This window comes from Pelophylax lessonae (genome assembly GCF_965119305.1).
Source record: "Pelophylax lessonae genome assembly, chromosome: 1".
Lineage (NCBI taxonomy): Eukaryota > Metazoa > Chordata > Amphibia > Anura > Ranidae > Pelophylax > Pelophylax lessonae.
The window spans coordinates 887,419,654-887,443,409 of NC_138768.1; the positions used below are offsets into that span (position 1 = coordinate 887,419,654).

Sequence of the window (23,756 nt, forward strand, 5' to 3'; positions counted from 1 at the left end):
GTTGCCTAGCTACTCCTACGGAGCAAAGTCTAATACCCCATTGTGACGAATATGAAGATGGCGGCGACTGTCGGAGGACGTAAGAGAAAAGCAGTTTTCTCTTTCGCACTGTCTGTCAGGGGTATCGGCAAGTATCCCTTAGTCAGATCTAACATGGTTATAGATCGGGCAGTTCCTAGTCTGTCAATGAGCTCATCCACCTGAGGCATCCGGTAAGCATCAAATTTGGACACATTATTTAATTTTCTAAAATCATTGCAAAACCTTATGCTTCCATCTGGCTTTAGAACCAGCACAATCGGACTTGGCCAATCACTCACTATGGGACTCTTCGATCTTCCCCAATTCTAACATTTTCCTGACTTCTTCTGAGACAGCTTCTTGTCTAGCTTCAGGTATTCTATACGGCTTAATATTTACACCAACATCGGGTTCAGTAATTATGCCATGCTGTATGGTTGTAGTCAATGCAGGCTTTTCAGAGAAAAAAAATCTGTATTTTCTCTCAGAAACTCTTTTACCTCATTCTGTTGAGACACCGATAAGGTTTCAGCTATTGGGACCTCAGGCGTGGAGGGGCCTGTGTCTTTTTCTGGGGACAATTAGCAGAATGGTATTTTTAGACAGTTATTGCTGGCTGGACTATATATAATCTCTGTGCACCAGTATCTCCTTCCTCCATTAGCAGAAACACAGGATCTCCATCTTCCCTACTAACAGAACGGCGATCTGCCTTGTTTACTTTGGCAGACCAGTGTTCTGCCTCTCTCGGGAACGATTGCAAGGTGCCGAAGGAAAACCGTGTCCGCCGGACCCACTGATTGGCTACCGCTGTTTCCAGTGGGAGCTGAGCACCTACCGGACCCGGAAAAGCAGATTACGTACAGTTAGCAGAAGTACATGTATGTGGGGCGGTCAAAGCGAAAAATCTCCCAGATAAAGAGAGAGGCTATGACCTGGTGGATTACATGGGGAACTCCTGGGCCCAGCTGAGGACATTTAGGGCCTTAAGATTGAAGATGTGGTGGATGTCTCCTTTTGGTTTGGGAACTGTGGACAGAGAAGAACTCCTGGAACTCTTCTGGCCTTAGCTCAGTGAGATAGAGTTTGGAAGACGAATGTCATAGACAGGTTAGGGCTTTAGAAAGGGCCTCCAATGGCTGTCAATGTGGTGCCTTCTCCACTCTCCATCTCACTAATAAAACCCCAATGGATGACTCTCTATGAACTGATCACATTCCAATCACCGATCATCTAATCATTGGTAAAAAAGAAGACTCGGCACAGAATATTGTACGAAGAGTTTTTATTGGACAAGATCAGAATAAGCGATTACCACACAGTAAATGATATGAATAAAATAAAGCTTAAATCTTTTATAATAGAATTAACAAATGTGTCAAATCTATTAATAATCATACATTGGTTGGACCAATAAAAAGCCGGCTCCTTCAATAAATCAAGCTCATGTATTGTCATGATTTCCTGCCAACCCCACAGCGGGTCAGAGGGCGATGCGGGTGTAAACCAACCCCGAGTGGACTGTGGTGGTTTCACATTTGTTTATGGACTAAACAGTTCCACCCGTTACAATCCAGCGCTTATTTCCCGTAGTACCAGCAGGGGGCGCACTCTGATGTTTCATTATATTTCCTTTATTTTTAAACCTTCCCACACTCTGAACATGAAAATGGAGCCTCTAATATAAGTGTGAATTCTTTGCGGTTTGAAACGTACATAAGGAGTGAAACATTTCCCGCACACTGAACATGAAATAGGACGCTCGCCCGTATGAACTTTCTGGTTTCTAAGAAATAAACTTTTCTTTGGAAAACATTTCCCACACCTGAAACATTAAAAAGGGAGCTCACCTGTGTGTAAGTAGGTGCTCTTAGTTAAACATTTCCCGCACTCTGCACAAGATTAGAGACGCTTGCCTGTATGAACTTTCTGGTGTCTAACAAGTAAACATTTGAGCGCAAAACAATTCCCGCACTCTGAACATTAACAGGGAGGCTCACCTGTGTGTATTCTCTGATGGCTAAGAAGGTTTCCTTTTTGACTGAAACATTTCCTGCACTCTGAACATGAAAAAGGTCGTTCCCCTGTGTGTATTCTCTGGTGCCTAAGAAGGCATGTTTTGTGACTAAAACATTTCCCGCATTCTGAACATGAATAGGGAAGCTCACCTGTGTGAATTCTCTGATGGCTAAGAAGGTTGCTTCTACAATTAAAACATTTCCCGCACTCTGAACATGAATAGGGAAGATCACCTGTGTGTATTCTCTGATGGCTAAGAAGGCTACTTCTATGATTAAAACATTTCCCGCACTCTGAACATGAATAGGGACGCTCACCTGTGTGTATTCTCTGATGGCTAAGAAGGCTACTTCTATGATTAAAACATTTCTCGCACTCTGAACATGAATAGGGACCCTCCCCCGTGTGTGTTCTCTGATGGCTACGAAGGTTTGTTTTATGATTAAAACCTTTCCCGCACTCTGAACATGAATAGGGACCCTCACCCATGTGTGTTCTCTGATGGCTACGAAGGTGTGTTTTATGATTAAAACATTTCCCGCACTCTGAACATGAATAGGGACGCTCACCTGTGTGTATTCTCTGATGGCTAAGAAAGTTTTCTTTACGACTGAAACATTTCCCGCACTCTGCACATGGATAGGGATGCTCATCCCTGTGTATTCTCTGATGGCGAAGAAGGGTTCCTGTATTATTAAAACATTTCCCGCACTGTAAACATGAATATGGACGCTCCCCGGTGTGTATTTTCTGGTGCTGAAGAAGGTTACCTTTCTGACTAAAACATTTCCCGCACTGTAAACATGAATAGGGATGCTCCCCTGTGTGTATTCTCTGGTGCCGAAGAAGGTTTCCTTTCAGACTAAAACATTTCCCGCACTCTGAACATGAATAGGGAAGGTCACCTGTGTGTATTCTCTGATGGCTAAGAAAGTTTCCTTTATGATTAAAACATTTCCCACACTCTGAACATGAATAGGGAAGGTCATCTGTGTGCATTCTCTGGTGGCTAAGAAGGCTTTTTTTCCGTTTAAAACATTTCCCGCACTCTGAACATGACAATGAATTCTCTCCTGTATGAACCCCTTTATGGTATAAAGAAGTTTCCCTGAGATGAGATGGTTTCCTGCACCCGTCGGCACTGTCAGATATTAGAGGACTATGTGAAGTATCAGGAGATTGCAATGATCTCCTCCAATGGTGAGGTCTGTCATGTATATTATGAGGAACGGGATTTACTTCTGGAGAAGATGCCATGTCATTATCTTCTGTAGTCACATCTTCCTCCGATGTCCTTCTATTCCCACCACAGAGTCCGTCTGTCAGAAGACAAGAAAAATTACCAAGAGTTTTCCACACTCATATACACTGCTCAACACTTTATAATCAGAGTATAGCATCAAGTCAGGGAAACTCCTGGGATATTCATCTGGTCAGTGAAGTAGTAGAGGGGGTTCTTACCAACAGGTGCACTAGATGGGCTACAATGAGACGACCTCCAAAACAGGAATGGTTTTACAGGTGGAGGCCACTGACATTTTTCCCTACTCATCTTTTCTGGGTGTTTTTTTTCTTTTTAAATCAGAAAAAGTTTTATTATAAAGAAAGAAAAGTCCATTCCATTCGGTACACAATATTCCCGCTTTGTACAGTCATAGACACATCGATCGTAACCTTCATATATAGTCACTCCTGCATGTTTCCATTCACCACCTCCACTGACTCCACCCACTCCCCCAACATCTCACTGACTCCACCCACTCCCCCAACATCTCACTGACTCCACCCACTCCCCCAACATCTCACTGACTCCACCCACTCCCCCAACATCTCACTGACTCCACCCACTCCACCGACATCTCACTGACTCCACCCACTCCCCCAACATCTCACTGACTCCACCCACTCCACCGACATCTCACTGACTCCACCCACTCCCCCAACATCTCACTGACTCCACCCACTCCACCAACATCTCCTTGGCCTGCTCCTTATCCCGTCCTCTCCTGTTTATTCATTCCTAGGACTCATCTTTCTTTTTTTTTTATTATTTTTAAACATAGAAGTAAAAATAACACAAAAAATCAGACAAGAAACAAACAAGGCAACCAAAACAACTCCCCATCCCCCCAACCTCAGTGCAATGCTCATGTACTACAATACTTATAGGAGAACCTCCCAGGAGAACCTCAACGCGGCAGTGTCTCCCCCACACAGACTCTCATCCAGGTCCATACCCCAACCTCCCCCACCCTCTCACCACTGCTTGTCGTCTGATAGGCATAGACTTCATTTGTTACCTCCCTAAGTATCAGGGGACCTCAACTCACCCCTCTAAGGTGACGTCACCTTCACCGGTGGCAGAGCACAATCACCTCCGAGAAGAGTAGATGGCCTCTCAGTCCAACCCTGCCATATAACGCATCCTCTATTCAGGTATGTGGCTTTATAAAATGGCAGCATCTCGTTCACTGGTGACTTCCAATACTCCACCGATGGCGCTTTGGTCTTCCTCCGATGTAGAAGAAAAGCCTTGCACGCATAGAACAGAGTAACCAACAATAAAATTCTTTGTGCTCCAAGAGGTTCCATTTCCTCCACCAAACCCAGCAAACACACTGTCAGCGTCAAACACATCCTTAATGTGGTCCTAGGACTAACCTTTGAAGTGTTAATTCTTGTGGACCAAGGCCAGGGGTATCCAATCACATGTCCCACAACTTTTCAAATTTACCCGGAGATCCACGTCTTTTATAGATGTAGCGCCCTCCTAGTCAGGTGCTAGAAAGGGAGTGTAGTTTTGCCTCTGTCTGCCTATCGGAGGAGCAGCAGGTAAATTCTATATTGCTCTCTGCTTATCAGGGATCAGGATCTGGGAGTTAGGTCTGCTCAGTGTGTGATTCATCTGGTCTAAGGGAGTGTCCCCAGCTTATCCAATAGGGAGGCACATTGGATGTTGGAGGAAACCTGGCCAATGACTCACAGGCTTTTGATACAGCCCCAGAGATTGGCACAGATGGGTTGTCTCGGTGCATTGTGGGGCAGGGTATAAAAAGCCACTGGCACATGAGGTAGAGGTCTTTTGGTGGGAAGAAAAGTCCCGGAAGGAGGGTGGTGGCTGCCTCCTCTTCTGCAACAGTTGGTGGTGGTCACAGGCCTGGTGAGCCAGTGGTGTGAGGCTGAACCCAGACTGGAGGAGTTGGGGCACTGTGAGAATCTGGAAAAACAGTATGGAGAGTACAGAGGATCTTGCCCAGGGTTCTGCCAAGGAAGTGGACCACCCCGGAGTGTGTAGTCAGTGGATGGGTGTCAGCAACTGCATAGAAAGGGGGTACTGGGGGGAGTACCCTGAGGAGAAACACAAATAGGAACACTTACCCCAGCTTTATTCAAGTGGCAGGATGAAGTAGCAGCCTTGCCGCATTCTCAAGCTAGAAGTCCTCTGAATTGTTCAACAGTTGGAGTATCCCAATCATCCCTTCTCCTATCCCAATATGAAATAAAACCACAAAAACAACCCCCCCTAGACTGATCATTGACTGAGCCAAGAACATAAAGTGTTAAGATTTCTGCAAGCAGTTGCTACAGGTAACCCAAGGGAATCCTTCAAGTGTGAAAATTCAGCAGTCCTCTAGGGGGCAGTGCTACACATTATATACCTTTCATTTATTCAAGAAGGCTCGGGGGGGAGGGCAGGGGACCCCCATCCCTTGGCTCTTTCCAACCACAACCCCACATAGGCACACGCTCATTCATCCGATTCCTTGCTGGTGAGCGTCAGCATTTTTTTTGCTATCTCTTAGTAAATTGAGGCCTCTCTCTGTGGGATTTCTCCCTTCTCTTTCACTCTCTCATATTCTTTGCTTGCCTGACTTGCCTTTCTTCCTCTCTCATACCATCTTTGTCTCTCCTCTTTTTATCTCCATTCTCTTCATACCCCCGCCCCCCCTTTGCCCCCTCTTACCCTCCCCTACCTCTTCCTAACCTCACTTCCCAACCTTCCCCTCGCCCTTCTTAAAACATGGATAACATCAGGATCCTCTCGATCAATGCTAAGGGACTTAACGTCCCGGAAAAGAGGCAAATTTTGTTGAACCATTTAAACCAGGCATGTCCAACCTGCGGCCCGGAACCTCAGGCAATGCGGCCCACTGCCTCCTGACAATTTTTTTTTTGCTGGGGAGGAGGGAAGTCAGGTCGGGGGCATGGCCACAGCAGCTTCCAACTAACGGTAGGCAGAGGCTGCCTCAGAGGGGGGAGGGGAACATGTGCAGTGTTTCTGACTCCTACCACCATGACCACTTCAAATCACTGAAGTGGTCATGGTGGTTAGAGTGTTCCTTTATTATCGCTCAGAAGAAGTAAACCTCTGTATACTGATTCCATTTCATTTGATCATCCTCTATTTGTGTTAAATCAGTGTGGGGGGAGCGGTGGCGCGGGAAGGGCGCGGCGGCATTTTATTACTTATATACCTTAACTATAGTATATACAGTATATTTAACATGCGGCCCGAGAAAATTTCTCTACACTCAATGTGGCCCAGAGAAGCCAAAAGGTTGGACACCCATGATTTAAACGATCTAAAAATTGGTATCACCTTTGTACAGGAGACCCACTTCAGGGATGACAAGCTTCCACTATTTAAGAACCGGTTTTTCCCCTTGGCCTACCACTCTACTAACCCGGAGGCTAAATCAAAAAGAGCCTCTATCATTTCTTCTAGTACAGTACCATGGACCTGCGCACATATTCTAAAAGACCCCAATGGCCGATTTCTGTTTCTGAAGGGCAATGTTGGTGACGTCAGAGGGACTTTGACCACCTATTATGCTCCCAACAGCCAGCAGGATGCGTTCATTACTAGAGGTATGGAGAAGCTCCTGGAGTTCTCTGAGGGTCAACTAATTATTGAGGGAGATTTTAATATCCCTCTAAATCCTTCGGAAGATACATCTCTGGGATCCTCCTCTGTCCCCCCCTGGCGTCCGCAAACGTATTGCAAAGTCCCTCCATAGTGCACAATTGATAGATGTTTGGGGCCTGATGCATCCCGGAGAACGAGACTATTCTTTCTATTCCTCACCTCACCAACTATACTCTCGTATAGACTATTTCTTGATGCTGCATTGTCAATTACACGCGATCCGTAACTCTTTAATAGGCTCTATTACATGGTCCGACCATGCCCCTGTTATACTTTCTTACGCACTAAAAGACTTTCGATGGTCCTGAACCCGGATGTGGAGACTAAATGAAAGCCTACTCCAAGATGAGACTGTTTTGACAGATGTAGAGAATTAGACCATTTCTTTCAGACTAACACCATTGCAGATACTGACCCTGGAATCATTTGGGATGCACACAAGGCAGTGATTCGTGGGGTGCTCATAAAGCATGGCTCCTGGATCAAAAAACAGCGTACAGCACAACTAGACTCCTTACTCCAAGCTTTGCATGCATCGGAGTCCCATCACAAACACGCTCTGTCACTCTTCTCTCCTCAGAGGTAGAACTTATGACTCTACGTAGGCAAATTGATGACCTTTACTTTACAAAGCTAAGGCAGCCATGCAAATTTGTCATAAAATGTCATGAGTCGGGAAATCAGTGTGGCAGACTATTCGCTAGATCCCTCCAAGAAGAAACCTATTATCTCCCGCAAAGGTCAAAAAGCCACGTAACCTAGACATATCACACAAGAATTTAAATCCTTCTATGCCTCGATCTATAACTTACAAACCCCAACCCCCAACAGACCCATATAGAGGAATACCTGCTCTCTTTATGGATGCCCTGGTTGTCCCAACACTGACAGTAAATCCTAGAGCATCACCTTGGCTGAACTAAAACAGGCCATAGGTGGTTCCAAAGTGGGGAAGGCCCCGAGACCGGATGGATTTACCATCCAATATTATAAAACACTCTTGCCGTCACTTGGACAGTTTATGGCTGACATGTTTAATACATGGGGCTCTGGGACAAATATCCCCAAGGAGACTTTACAAGCTCACATTTCAGTCATCCCTAAAGAGGGAAAAGATCTCACCTCCTGTAATAGCTACCGACCCATTTCCCCGCTAAATGTCGATTTTAAACTGTTCACCATAATCCTAGCAACTAGGATCCAACAACATCTGACGCAACTGATCCATTTGGATCAAGTTGGATTTGTGCCTACATGTGAGGCAAGGGATAACACAAACCATGGTCCTCAACCTCCTACATGTATCCACCAAGACCCGCACACCCTGTGTCCTCCTAAGCACAGACACCGATGAGGCCTTTGATTGAGTAAATCTGCATTTTATGTTTGCAGTACTTTGACATGTTGGCATCGGCAACACCATGCTAAATTGGATCTCACAGATCTACTCTGCCCCTGCCGCCCAGGTTAAGGCAAACGGTGTCTTATCAGAATACTTCACAATTAGGAATGGGACAAGACAGGGGTGCCCTCTGTCACCCTTACGCTTCGCATTATCACTAGAATCCTTTTTATGTAGAATACGCCTCCACCCGGATATCTCAGGCATGACTGTTGGGGTGACCCAGCAGAAAATATCAGCGTATCCAGACGACATGTTATTTTCCCTCATGAATCCCATAATTTCTCTACCGAATCTTCTTCACGAGTTTGAGGCATATGGCACTCTGTCCAATCTAAAAATTTACTTTACTAAATCTGAAGCTATGGGAGTACACTTATCAAACCCCATCCTCCACCAACTGCGATCGCATTTTAAGCTAAAATGGACGAACTCAGCGCGGAAATACCTGGGCACTCTCATACCACCCAAATTTTCACACATCTTCACGCTCGACTTTCTCCCCCCTCCTAAAGAAAGTCCACATTCTATAAGAAAAATCGAAATCTGATCTCCATTCATGGTTTGGGAGATGCAACATTATTAAAATCTGCATACTCCCTAAGTTCCTATACCTCTTTCAAGTACTTCCGATATCCATCCCTTTGCATTAATTTACACAAGAGGACACCCTGCTAGTGGATTTTATCTGGGCACATAAGCAACCTAGGCTATGTAGGAGACTACTCTTGCTTCCTAAATGACCAGGTGGACTGGCAGTGCTGGACTTATGCAAGTACTGTCAGGCTACACAATCGGGGAGACTCAGGCTGGTGTCGTCATGGTGAAGCGAAGCTTTGGCCCAAATTAGAACAGGCCCAATGTGACATATCCCTTCATAGAGCTCCATCGTGCCACCATTCACTACCAGACTCCTTAAGACGCCATCCTCTCATAGGTCACACGATAAGAACCTGCTCTAAATTATTTACACAACTTCCACTTTCCCCGACACACTCACCACTGACACCCATACTGGGGAATCCCCAGTTTACCCCGGGCTACCAAGATAAAATATTCAGAACCTTGATGGAGTCAGGCTATTTCCAAGCCTCCCATTTTTCAACATCATCTAGTTGGCCTGCACTCAAAGACCTCATGGACTCCTCGGGATCCTACCGTCTAGATTTCTGGAGGGCATTGCAACTCCATAATTTCTAAAACTCATTGCCACCTCCCAGTGAATGCAACACACAACTTACACCCTTCGAAGAACATTGCTCTCAAGACAGAATACTGACACAGGTATTATCCACGACCTATGCATTACTGATCACACCTCAGGGGACTTACCAACCCCCATTCTTAGCTAAGAGGGAACGAGCTTTAGACTGTAACTTTAATCCAGACCAACAAAATCCCATCATTCCATTTACATCATCCATCTGCATGTAAATACAAGAAACCAACTTCAAACTCCTAACAAGGTGGTACCACACGCCGTCAAGGTTGAGCAGGTTCTTCCCCACACTCACTGATCAGTGCTGGAGATGCCAGGAAGGGCCGGGGGACACTCCTACATGTATTTTGGTTGTGTCCTAAACTAGTGGAGTTCTGGAAGACAGCATGTGAAATGTCTCAAAGGTTTATAAACCGACCGCTCCCCAATGACCCTGCTCTCTTCCTTCTCCATGCCTCTAACATCCTGGCACAGACCTATAAACATTCTGTCATTCGTCACCTTCTAAATGCTGCTAAAATGTGCATCCCTCTTAAATGGAAAAACCCACAGGCCCTGACTGTTGTCATGTGGCTCAAAAAGGTCGAAGAAATAAATAGAATGAAAAAACCTTGTTCTCTCAACACGTCCCCAACACGAACGATATACCAAATCCTGGGGTCAATGGAATATATTTGTCCTCTCTGATGAAGGCTGCTGTTTAATTAAGGGTGGCAATACTAAAGAGACCACATGTTGAGTTTGGGGGAAGCTCTAAAATATTGGTGGAAAGTATTGCTGATGTAGGGCCATAGCTTTACCAATGCTAACCCCCCCCCCCCCTCCACCCCACCTCATCCCTCCTCACCCCTCCTTCCCTTCCCCCCTCATCCAACCTACTTATTCTCTTCTGCCTCTCTCTAGGTTTCTTTTACTTCCTTCTCTTTCCACTACTTATTCGCTTTACTCCTTCCTTCTTCTATACGTTATGCGAAACTGGAACTAACAACTCTGGGTACTTTCTAGTCCTGCATAACTCCTCCCATTAGAGGAATTGTAGAACACCTCTTATTCTACGACCGATGTAGATCTCAAACGTATGACTGAATTGTCTTCAATGTTGTAATACACTGTCTCAGCATATGTTCTATAAGGAATGTTACTGTTTATTATGCCTGGAAGTTGTCTTTCATATAAATAAAAGAATTGAAAAAAAAAAAAAAAAGAGATCTGACATGGATCAATGGTACAACCTTACCTAACCAAACATCACTAAGTAATAATGCTATTGAAATGATGACAATTTTATTGTTTGGAATATGACGTTATATTGAGGAATGGAGATGGACCTTTCATATGGTGTACAGTATCTCCTCCTCATTTGTTTGGAACATGACGTTACAATGAGAAATGGCGATGGATCTTTCCAATGGTGTACAGTATCTCCTCATTTGTTGGAACATGATTTTATATTGAGGAATGGAGATGGACCATTCATATGGTGTACAGTATCTCCTCCTCATTTGTTGGGAACGGGACGTTCACTATTGAGGAATGGAGATGGACCTTTCATATGGTGTACAGTTTCTCCTCATTTGTTGGGAACATGACATTATATTGAGGAATGGAGATGGACGTTTCATATGGTCTACAGTATCTCCTCCTCATTTGTTGCGAACATAATGTTATACTGAGGAATGGAGATGGACGTTTCATATGGTGTACAGTATCTCCTCCTCATTTGTCTGGAACATGACGTTATATTGAGGAATGGAGACGTGGGAAGGTAATTAAAAAAAAAAGTATTTTTCAGGAGTCATATGTTGGTCGAGCATTTTAAAGTTTAAAAAGAGATTTGTGGTGGAACTGGGTGCAATCACAACACCAAACTATGACAACTAACCAAATCCAGGGGCGGAATGACCATTCGGGGATTAGGGCACTGCCCGAGGGCCCAGGGTTAGTAGGGGGCCCCATGAGAGGCTACACACTACAGAAAGAAGCCAGGAACTTCCATGCAGGCTATGCTGTGGTAGATATTTAAATGTCCACTCTATGTGGCTGAGCTGCAATTTGTAGATGGGGCTTTGTGTGGCTTGAGTGTGGACACAGGGGGCCCCATGATCTCTGATTGCCCGGGAGCCCCATGAGTTGTCAGTCCACCCCTGACCAGATCAATGATACCACCCAACCAAACATCACTAAATAAGCTTTAAACCATTATTGCATAATTACCCGAGCTGATAGCTGGAGACGTTTCTTCCTTTTTAACTGCGTCCATCATCCCAACCTCCTCTGTAAAATGCTGATCACCCCTCACATACGGGATGGTGTGATCTTCCTGTGTGGAATCCCGGGAATACAGAGGATGGGGACATCTCTCTGGTGGGTTTCTGTAACTGGATGACTCCACCATGGTGTCCTGGTACTGCTTTCTGTGTCCTTTTGGAAACTCTGCCTCCTCCATTACAAAATCCTCATCATCATCCTCGTTTATCTCTTCTTTAATGTTGACCTGTGTGGAATCCCGGGAATACAGAGGACGGGGACATCTCTCTGGTGGGTTCCCATTACTGAAACCATCTGTAGGAAACACACACACTGACTGAATACATTGTTTCTATGTGTTTATCAGATGATGGGGGATCTAGGTGGATCCTCCGTACTGCTCTCTCCTTTACAATAAAGTCTCCTCTTACCCGCTGATGTGAGGAGCGGCTGATTCTCCATCATGACGTCCTTGAAGAAATGGGTCTACAAATGCTCAAACATCAATCCATATATATTTCTACATTTATATCTATTAAGCACCTTTAGGCTGCATTCACATGTCAGCTTATAATCGCGGGCAGAACCGCCGCGGTTCCGCCCGCGATTCGGAGATTTATTGCAAATCGCGGGACGCCTAGCGTTGCCCGTTGATTTGCAATAACCCCCCAAACGCCGAGCTATGTTGCCGCGATTTACGCCCGCCGAATCGCGGCAACATCGCGCAAACAAAATCGCGGGACGCAATACGCTCCAAAAAAGTACAAGAGCTTCTTTGGAGCGTATTGCGTCCCGCGATTTTGTTTGCGCGATGTTGCCGCGATTCGGCGGGCGTAAATCGCGGCAACATCGCTCGGCGTTTGGGGGGCTATTGCAAATCAACGGGCAACGCTAGGCGTCCCGCGATTTGCAATAAATCTCGGAACCGCGGCGGTTCTGCCCGCGATTATAAGCTGACATGTGAATGCAGCCTTATTGTCACTTTTTATTGTCACTATTTATAGTAAGTTATCTATATTGTTATAATATAACATTTATTAGATGGTTTATTAATTTGTAGCAAGCGCTATAGGTAATCACATACTCACTGATTACTCCATTCACCATTAGCACTCGCACTTTACTATAGCAGCTGCAACTCACTTTTCATTATATCACTAATTATTATATATTTCTAGGCCCTTCTATACCTTATAGGTATCCTCACTTGGCGCGTGTAATATACTTTGTATATTTTTACCCACGATCAATCCATATACCCAAACATTTTTTGTATTTAGTGGCCATCACTCACCTGTGCTGATGTCTGGAGAAGATTCCTCCTCTTTAACTTTGTCCATCATCCCAACCTCTTCCCTGAACTGCTGATCACCCCTCACATACGTCTCTTCTTCCTCTTTAACCTCATCTTTTATATCCATAAAGTTTTCATTCTAAACAAACAACATAGCAGGGAATGGTTTCTTTAAAATGTGAGCATAAATAACCTTATACCTAAAAGTGGAATATTTTTTCATATAGTCAAATCACTTTTACGATCTTGATTTAATCTTCACCTACCTGATGACGATGAGGGATGGTGTGATCTTCCTGTGTGGAATCTCGGGAATACAGAGGACGGGGACATCTCTCTGGTGGGTTCCCATTACTGGATCCATCTGTAGGAAACACACACACTGACTGAATACATTGTTTCTATGTGTTTATCAGATGATGGGGGATCTAGGTGGACCCTCCGTACTGCTCTCTCCTTTACAATAAAGTCTCCTCTTACCCGGTGATGTGAGGGGCGGCTGATTCTCCATCATGATGTCTTTGTAGAGATCCTTGTGTCCTTCTAAGAATCTTCTGAGAATCGGGCTAGATCTGTGTTTTATTAATAGAGATAAGAGTGATGTCATGTGATCTCTCCTCACCTCTCAGGTCAGGTCTGTGTTTTATTAATAGGGATAAGGCAGGAGGTTCAACAATACATTGAGGAAATTACAGATGTAGATATTACTAATGACCCGTAGGTTTGCTTATTTCACAAAACTGGTAAATCAAAAAAACAATATAAATGCACGATAGTCCCAACTTATTGAACGCAGCAAAGGGGGCAATTCCAAAAAATTGGCTAAAACTTAAAAAGTCTTACAATTAGAGATTGGTATAAAAGAGTTGAATATACAATATGGAATACATGGGAAGCAGACAGGAAGACCAGATGGAGAGTTTCTCAAACAAGTGGGTTAAGTGGGAAGAGTTCAAGAAGACGAGTAAATATTTAGAAATCTGGATGGAGTAGAGTATGAGGGTAGAATATGGGTAGATTAACAAGAAAAGGAGGTGGTAAAATAGATGACTAGATGAGCATTACCGAGTGGAATGGGAAGTGGGAGGGATCTGGGGAGAAGGGTTTCTTGGGTAAGGATTTTAATAAGATTAAAGAAATGTATTTGTATTTTCTGTTTTTGAAAATTTATAAAATGTAAAATTTTGATTTAAATAATAAAAAAAAAGTGATGACCTATGACCTCCCAGAATCCTCCTCACCTCTCCGGTCAGGTCTGTGTTTTATTAATAGAGATAAGAGTGATGTCATGTGACTTCCCAGAATCCTCCTCACCTCTCCGGTCAGGTCTGTGTTTTATTAAAGCAGAGTTCCGGCCTCGAGGGTGAAATTTAGATAAAAATAGCCCCCGGACCGTCATGGCTAGTACATTCCATAATGGATAGCCTTTGAACTGTCCCGGGTCGCACTTACCTTTTAGAAGAAATACTTACCTTGAAAATTTCTTCTCCAGCACTGCCATCTCAGGTGTGAGCAGCTGAAGCCAGCGCGTCCTCTTCTGCATTCTGTTCGTTGACGTCGGAGTCCCAGAATGCCCTGCACCGGCCCCGCTCGTCAGTTCCGGTGCAGGCGCGGCCTCCCTGCACAGCTTCTGGGCATGCCTAGAAGCTATTTAGCAGGGAATGCCGCGTCTGTACCGGAACTGACAAGCGGGGCCGATGCAGGCGCATTGACTCCTGGGAGCGATGACGGTCAGCTCCCAGGAGTCATCGCAAGCCGGAAGAGACAGCGCGGCCCGTGGCCGCAGAGGGAGGAAGTGGAAGAAAGGTGAGTATATTTTCTTCTATAACAAGGTAAGTAAAAAAAAAAAAAAAAACCTTGCTTTAACCACTTAAGCCCCGGAGGATTTGGCTGCTAAAGGACCAGGGGTTTTTTTGCGATTTTTTACTGCGTGACTTTAACGGACAATTGCGCGGTCGTGCGACCCTGTACCTAAACGAATTTGACATCTTTTTTTTCCCACAAACAGAGCTTTCTTTTGGTGGTATTTGATCACCTGTGCGATTTTTTGATCATGCGCTATAAACAAAAAAATAGCGTAAATTTTGCAAAAATAACAATATTTTTCAAATTTTTTATATGAAATTCCCCCCAAAAAAATGTAAAAATCAAAATTTTTTAACATTTTTCGGCCAATTTGTTTTATGCTACCTATGTTTGGTAAAAAAAAAAAAAAATCGCAAAAAGCGTATTTTGATTGGTTTGCGCAAAAGTTATTGCATTTACTAACAAAGGGAAAGATTTTTGTCATTTTTGATGTTTTTTTTTAACGCGTAATGGCGGCGATCTGCGATTTTTTTTCGGTACTGCGACATTGCGGCGGACAGATTGGACCCTTGACTGACATTTTTGACACTTTTGGGGGTACCAGTGACATTACTGCAGTAATCAGTGCTATACATATGCACTGTTACTGCAAAAATGACACTGGCAGGGAAGGGGTTAACTTTATTGGACAGGGAGGGGTTAAGTGTGTCCTAGGGGCGTGATTCTAACTGTGCAGGGACATTGCTATTGGTGTAAAAGCAAAGATCAACAGTTCTACATAGTAGAACTGTCTGATCTTCATTTTTACACAGGGACAACTGACAGGCGGCTTGTTTACACAAGCCGCTCTGTCTTTCTCCCTTCACAGGAGCGATCGTAGTGTGACTGGCGGACATCGAGTCCGCCGGTCACGCGAACTGACTTGTCTGTGAACGAGCCGCGGCCGGGCGCGCGCCCGCCCGCAATAGGCTCGCAAGTCAGTGACAGGCGAGTGACGTATCGATACGTCACTCTGCCTGGCCGGGGCTGACCGCCGCAGTATATAGTCGTGCGGCGGTCGGCAACCGGTTAATAGAGATAAGAGTGATGTCATGTGACCTCCCAGAATCCTCCTCACCTCTCTGGTCAGGTCTGTGTTTTATTAAAGGGTAGCTCCACTTTCGTGGGGAAAAAAATCAGCAAATAAAGAAAAAACAATATAGTGTATACAATTGCAACACAAATCATAATGTAATTGAATGTTATTAAAAATGACCTTTCTGTTTAATCTGCAGTAGAGCTGCACAATTAATCGTATGAAAATCGCAATCTCGATTCACCCCCCCTGACGATCTAAACCTGACATATGCTTGATTCTTTGCATAGCTGCATAGTTGTAAGGAAGCAGAGAGAACAGCTGTGGAATAAAAAAAAAAAAAAAGCCTCCAGCGGTCTCCCAGTAACTATAAACAAAATGATTACATTGTATCTTTTCCTTCCCTCTGCCAGGGAGAAAGGAAGTTTAACCTCTTAAAGACTAGACCTTTTTCTGACACTTGTTGCTTGCAAGTTAAAATCAGTTTTTTTTTGCTAGAAAAGTACTTAGAACCCCCAAACATTTTATATATTTTTTTAGCAGAGACCCTACAGAATAAAATGGCGATTGTTGTAATATTTTATGTCACACTGTATTTGCGCAGCAGTCTTTCAAACGCAATTAATAGACTTTAATGAATAAAAAAACGTAACAGTAAAGTTATCCCAATTTTTTTTTGTTACACAGAGAATCGTGAGAGAATTGTGATCTTTATTCCAAGCTAAAAAAAAATCGTGATTCTCATTTTGGCCAGAATCGTGCAGCTCTAATCTGCAGCTGTTGTAATTTTCTAAAAAATGCAATATGGCTACTTGGAGCTGCTCTGTACATAGAATGTGTACAGACCACACCCCCAGAAACATCATTTCCTGTTTGTGTGATTGGCTTGCTGATTTTCCCAGAAGTCTGCCTAAGGCTGGCCATACACAATTTTCTTGTTCAACTTTCCTTTAGATTTACCAAAACCATGTAATATAGGGTCAAACCTAAACACTTTCAATTTGTATGCAATCAGGCAGGCCCTTGCACTACATAGTTTAAGGTACATCTAAAGGAAATTGAATAAGAAAATTGTATAGTGTATGGCCAGCCTAAGATACAAGTCAGATTTCTGGCATCCCCTGCAACAAAAAACTGAATTTTTGTAAAATCTTACCTGTAAAATTCCTTTCTCGGAGTCCTCCGACAGTCGCCGCTGCCTCCAAGTCATCACTGTTGGGTATTGACTTCCTCTCCGCAGGAGTAGCTAGGCATATAGACTTAGTCAAAAACAAAAGGCATTTGCATATACACACCCCCCATGGGGGCTGTCCCATCTGGTCAATACCCCCCTGCAGTGACCACTCCTAACTCAGTTTGGTAGCATAGCAGTAGGTAATAAGAACCCCAAAAGAGGGGCGGGGGCGGCGACTGTCGGAGGACTCAGAGAAAGGAATTTTACAGGTAAGTTTTAACAAAAATTCAGTTTTCTCTTACGTCCTCCGACAGTCGCCGCCACCTCTAAGTCATCACTGTTGGGATGTCGCAAAGCAGTATAGACATGAGGGGTGGGAGACGCAACCGTAGAAAAGGCAACGCAGTACCCACATCAGAGAAAGGAATCTTACATGCACCGTAAGAGAACCTACTGGGCAACAGAAAAAAACAATGCTCAACAGGAGCAACAGCCCAGGAAAGCAAATACCAACAGCCAGGGACCCGGAAAAACCCAAGGGTCCTTCATGGCACTGCCGCACTGAGAACCTTGCGGCCAAAGGAAGGATCAGCTGATGCAAGAACATCTACTTTGTAGAATTTTGAAAAGGTCTGCACCGACGACCAAGTCGCAGCCTTGCACACCTGGGCCACCGAGGCCCGATGCCAATAGGCCCAGGACGCACTCAAAGATCTAGTAGAGTGCGCCTTAACAGGGCAGGGTGGAACCCGTTCCTTCAAAGCATAAGCCTGCTCAATGGTCTGTCTGATCCATTTGGCAATAGTCACTGCAGACGCAGCCATGACCTTCTGAGATCCATCAGGAAAGACAAAGAGGGAATCCGTCTTCCGAAAGGATTCCGTAGACGACAAGTAAACCCTGATCGCCCTGACAACATCCAAGGAGTGCAAGGCAATCTCCTTAGGATGCTTAGGCTTCGTACAAAGCGAATGCAGGACAATGTCCTCATTAAGGTGGAACTCAGAGATCACCTTAGGAAGAAAGGACGGGGGTGGTCGCAACACCAACTTATCCTTGTGAATTATCAAGTAAGGAGAGCGGCAAGACAACGCCGCCAGCTCCGACACTCTGCGAGCCGAAGTGATAGCCACTAAAAATGCAACCTCCTTAGACAGCAGAGGCAACGATATCTCCCGGATGTTTTCAAAGGGAGCACGCTGTAACACGGACAGAACCAAGTTCAAGTCCCATGGAGGTAAAGGCTCCTTTCTGGGAGGAGTCAAAAGTCGCACACCTTGAATGAAGGTGCGAATCAAGGAATGAGACACCACATGGCGTTGGAAAAGAACAGCCAGTGCAGATACCTGGCCCTTTATCGTGGCCAGCGCCAGGCGCTGGTCCACCCCAGACTGGAGGAAAGCCAACACTCTTGACACCGATTACGAGCGAGAGGAGAACCCCCTGGACTCACACCAGGCGAAATAAGGTTTCCAGAGGAGGTTTTTCTAGCCTTGATTAGAGTAGGGATAACCTCAGGGGAGAGACCCCTGTCCCTCAGGACCGGGGTCTCAACAGCCAGGCCGTCAAAGCCAGCGACTGTAAAGCAGGATGGAAGATCGGTCCCTGAGACAGTAGATCTTCCCGCATTGGCAGTCGTCACGGAGGCGCCACTGCCAGGTGAACAACGTCGGTGTACCAGGAACCGGCGAGGCCAGTCCGGCGCCACCAGAATCACTAGGTTTGGTTCCGAGGCTAACCTGCGGAGGAACCTGGACGACAACTGAATCGGAGGAAAGGCATACATCAGACGATACTGATGCCAAGGGGCCACTAACGCATCCAAGGCGTCCGCCAGAGGATCGCGCGTTCTTGCCAAGAACCTTTCCACCTTTCGGTTTAGCTGAGATGCGAACAGATCCACGTCCGGGGATCCCCACTTCGCACACAGCATTTGGAAGACCTCCGGGTGTAGGGACCATTCCCCCTGGTCCAGGGTCTGGCGGCTCAGATAGTCGGCCTGCCAATTCTCCACACCCGGAATGTGAACTGCTGAGATCGCCGGAACATGAGTCTCGGCACAAGACAGAATGTCGGTCAGCTCCCGGGCCGCCCGAGCACTCCTGGTGCCCCCTTGGTGGTTGATGTAAGCCACCGCGGTAGCATTGTCCGTCTGTACTCGGACAGGACGACCCCGAAGACGGTCCGACCACTGGAAGAGACAGAGTTTTATCGCTCGCAATTCCAGCACATTTATCGGGAGGGAGGATTCCTCCTCCGACCAAGTGCCCTGGGCAGACAGGTTGCCCAGGACCCCACCCCAGCCCGACAGGCTGGCATCCGTGGTAACCACCGTCCAAACCAACGGACGGAAGGACTTGCCCTCCGCCACCGACGGGGACTGGAGCCACCACAGAAGAGCCAATCTGGTCTGACGACTCAATGAGACACTCAGATCCAAAGACCGAGGCAGTCTGTCCCACCTGGCCAGGATCTCCGCCTGGAGAGCCCGCGTGTGAAACTGAGCAAAGGGTATCGCCTAGAAGGCCGACACCATCAACCCCAGGCCCCGCATACAGGTCCGGGGTGACAAGGAAGGATCGTCCCTGAGGGACCTGAGCTCGTCTTGCAAGGTCCGGAGTTTTTCCTCCGGCAAGAACACCTTTGCCTGAGCAGAGTCCAGAATCATCCCCAGATAGGGAAGACGAACCGATGGAGACAACGTTGATTTCTGAACGTTGATGGTCCATCCGAACCCCTGGAGCGTCTGCACCGTGGTGGACAGATCGCGCACTAGATCCTGGCTGACACGTGATCTCAGAAGTAGATCGTCCAAGTAACCCAAGACCGCAATGCCTTGTGCCCTTAGCAGGCCCAGAACCGGCGCCAACACTTTGGTAAAAACCCTTGGTGCCGAAGCGAGACCGAAAGGTAACGCCACAAACTGGTAGTGGTCCTCTGCGATAGCAAAACGAAGGTACCGCTGATGACCCTCGAAAATGGGGATGTGCAGGTATGCATCCTTGAGATCTATCGAGGCCAGGAATTCCCCTGGGCTCTGGGAGGCCACCACCTAGCGGAGAGACTCCATACGGAATTTCCGAACGCGCACAAAGCGGTTCAGCGCTTTCAGGTCCAGAATAGGACGCACTTTGCCCTCCTTTCTGGGCACAGTGAACAGATTCGAATAAAACCCCCCGAAACCTGTCCCGATGAGGCACCGGGACAATCACCCCCTGAGCAAGAAGGTCCTGAACCGCTCGGTGCAGGTCCTGCAGACGCCCCGGAGGCAAACGAAGATTTGAGGGAAATAATCTGTCCGCCGGCCGGGAAAGGAATTCGATCTTGGACCCCGATCAAATGATTTCCAGAACCCACCTGTCCGATATCCGGAGCAGCCAGGGTTGGAGGAAACCGTGCAAACATCCCCCCACCCCTGAAACGGGTGAGGGCGCCCCTTCAGGCAGAGGTGGACTGACCCGCCGAGCCGGCATTGCCTGACTTCTGCTTACCCGCCCAGGGCTTCTTCTGGCCGCCCTGGGCCTTGAAGGGCTTGCCCTTGGATTGGTTCCGAAAGGCACGAAAGGACCCCTGATTGGATCTAGGCGCAGTACCCCGCTTGCCTCGAAAGGGCTTGTTCTTCGGGTTCTGGGGCAGCATGGTGCTCTTGCCCCCCGTGACACCTTTTACCAGGGTATCCAATGCCTCGCCAAAAAGGCGAGAACCAGCATAGGGAAAATCAGCAACTGTTTTCCGCGAGGACTGGTCAGCCGACCAGCTCTTCAGCTATATCAGTCGCCGGTTAAGTACCGAGACACTAGATAGGCGTGCTACTAATGGGGCCTCATTTAAGGCCGCATCACACAGATACATGATTCCTTGGTGGATTTGATCCACCATTTCCAGCCGGGCAGGCGGAACATCATCAGACACGAGGTTGCTCCTAAGCACCTTAGTGCTATCAGCCACCACCTGAGCCACCAAAACGGACGCGAAAATGGGTTTGAGCAACGAGCCCGCCACCGTATAGGAATGGCGGGCTAGAGACTCCAACCGCCGGTCCATGGGAACCCAGAAAACCGGGGAATCCTCCGTAGGATTCAAGGTAGCTTTGTTTAACACGGCCACAGTGTGATCCAACTGTGGGGGCACACACCATCGTGATTCCGTAGCCGGTGCAAAGGGATAAAGCAATTTGAACCGACTAGGCACCAGAAATGGACATTTTAAAGTGCGCCACATTTCATTAACAGTGTAATGAAACTCAGCTGGGCAGGGAAAAACCTGCGCCGACTTGCGGGTCCTGTGCGTCCCAAACGAGGACACAACGCCCGGAGGACTGGGCTCATCCTCCAAATGTAGTGTTTCCTTAACAGAAACAATTAATTCATCCATGGTCGCCCGCTCTTCAGGCGACCCCGGGGAGGAGGTATCAACCCCCTCCACCTCTGCCTCCCCCTCAGACCCCAGCGGGTCCAAGGATGAGCCGGAGCCTGAAAAGGGCACGCTCGCAGCAGCCATATCACCATCTGAATCAGAGGAGAGAGACAATCTGGGCCTCTTTTTCGCAGCACGTTCAGCCATCAGCATTTCCATATTTGACACCAAAGTCGCCACTACAGCAGCCAAATCAGGTCTCAGAGGGGCCATAGGAGAACTGGGGACCCCCACTAGAGCTGGGGGGGGGGGAATTTGCTGTCCTGAGAATCCATTGCCCAATGTGACAAAAAAACAACAGTGCAAAAAGTTTGTACTATCACTTTAAGATCGCTGCGGAGTGCGCAGCCCACCGCTACAGCTACAAAGACCCCCAAACAGGAGAAGAAAAAACTGAGCCAGAAGCGACAATACAGAAAGATATTGAGAGCGATAACCTGCAGAGCTCCGCAGAGTGTTTCCACTGATGTCCTGCTTCAGAGGAAAAGGAAGTGCTGCTAGAGTAGGCTGAACTTATAGGCTGCATGACTCAGGGAAAATGGCTGCCCCATAGGATTACATGGAAGGCTCCGCCAAAATGGCCGCCGAACATGCGGTCGGAACGATCGTTCTGCTACCGCAAAATGGTGGCAGATGGCGCCAAAAACAGCATGTACTATCGCCCCTAGGAGAAACCAAACATGCCTGCCCATACTTAAAATGGCGGACCGCGCGGTTTCACCCGCTGCGGTCGCCACACACTCAGTCTGCACCCCCACAAACACCGAAGTGACACAGGGAAGGGGACCCCCAAAAAACACACAGCACCGCAGTACATGTACAAGCGATCCCCACAGGGACCGCATCAGGGAGTCAAACAGGCACAGACATGGGGAACACACAGCAACACAGACTGCCACCCCAGACAGAGGCCCCACACAGAAGGACTTACCTGTACCAGATAGATGGCGTGGGGGGCCTCTCAGAACGGAAAGCCGCTGTCCTCATCTGACAGGGAATGCCGTTAGCCAGGGACATTGCACTGCAGGATCGCAGATGCGTCCAGTGAGGTAGCCACCTCACGGCTGCATCCCTGCTGCGAACAGGGATGGGTCATTCATAATGCCAGGGCGAACCATAGCTGAACGCTCAATGGCGGGCTGGGGGTCCATCTGACCCTCTGCCCTGGAGACCCAGGGCGGCCAGTCCGAATCCCAGCACTGCATGAATCCATCTTCTTCCGAAGAGTCGACTAAAACTAAAGCTGACAAAATAAACAGCTAGTAAAGTAAGACAAAACTGACATTTTCAAAGAAAATCAAAAAAAGGTTAGATAGGCTGAGACTGTAGCCCCAGCACAGGGAAGCCTAACTACTCCTGACGCTAGGCAGATTGAAACTGAGTTGGGAGTGGTCACTGCAGGGGGGTATTGACCAGATGGGACAGCCCCCATGGGTGTGACTATGTAGATTTATTGTTCTTTTACAAGTCTTATGCCTAGAAACTCCTGTGGAGATTAAGTCAATACCCCATAAGTGAAGACTGTGTGAACGGGCGGCGACTGTCGGAGGACGTAAGAGAAAAACTGATTCGTTAGCAATACTACTCTATGTGCCCTCTCTTTGTTTCTCCCCATGCACTCTACTTGAGCTCTGCACTTCCAGGAGAACAGATACTTTTATACAAGTGGATCTTGGATGCATTATGGTCCGAATATATAGGGTTCTGCTACCTTGAATCGGGCTGTTTTCTTACCATTATCTGGTAAGTGTTTCCCTGGGGGAGAGGTACACATGGTGAGGTGAAGGGATTGATGTTTACTGGAGAGGAAGTCAATACCCAACAGTGATGACTTGGAGGCGGCGGCGATTGTCGGAGGACGTAAGAGAAATATAATTTTTGGAGAGATACTCCCAATAGGGAACACGTCAAAAGGGATGTGCAGGCCCAGCAGCTTTCCTCATTAGAGCACTGCAGCTGCCACAGCGGACAGATAATTATGAAACCACTCCCATTTCACCCACTCAGCACAGAGGCACAGGGACCAAATAATGAGGGTTGTGGAATATAGGTGAGCAGTGTGGGAAGGGGGGTTGGGAGAGGGTAACAACAGTGTTAGATGGGGGTGAGGGATGGGGGGGTGAGGAGAGGGGAACAAAGGGTTAGATTGGGAGTAA

The 23,756-nt window shown here is 46.8% G+C and overlaps 1 protein-coding gene across 1 annotated transcript in view; it reads right to left on the reverse strand.

Annotated features, from left to right (window-relative positions):
- Window positions 1-312: 312 nt before the first annotated feature.
- LOC309550754 (uncharacterized protein) overlaps window positions 313-23,756 on the reverse strand; it is a gene marked incomplete at both ends in the record, with an annotated part of 221,992 nt that continues 198,548 nt past the window's right edge. Inside the window, 3 exons of the mRNA XM_082251092.1 lie at window positions 313-474; window positions 522-592; window positions 2,022-2,609. Coding sequence (XP_082107218.1) covers window positions 313-474; window positions 522-592; window positions 2,022-2,609 — 821 coding nt within the window. The remainder of the gene's footprint in view (window positions 475-521; window positions 593-2,021; window positions 2,610-23,756) is intronic.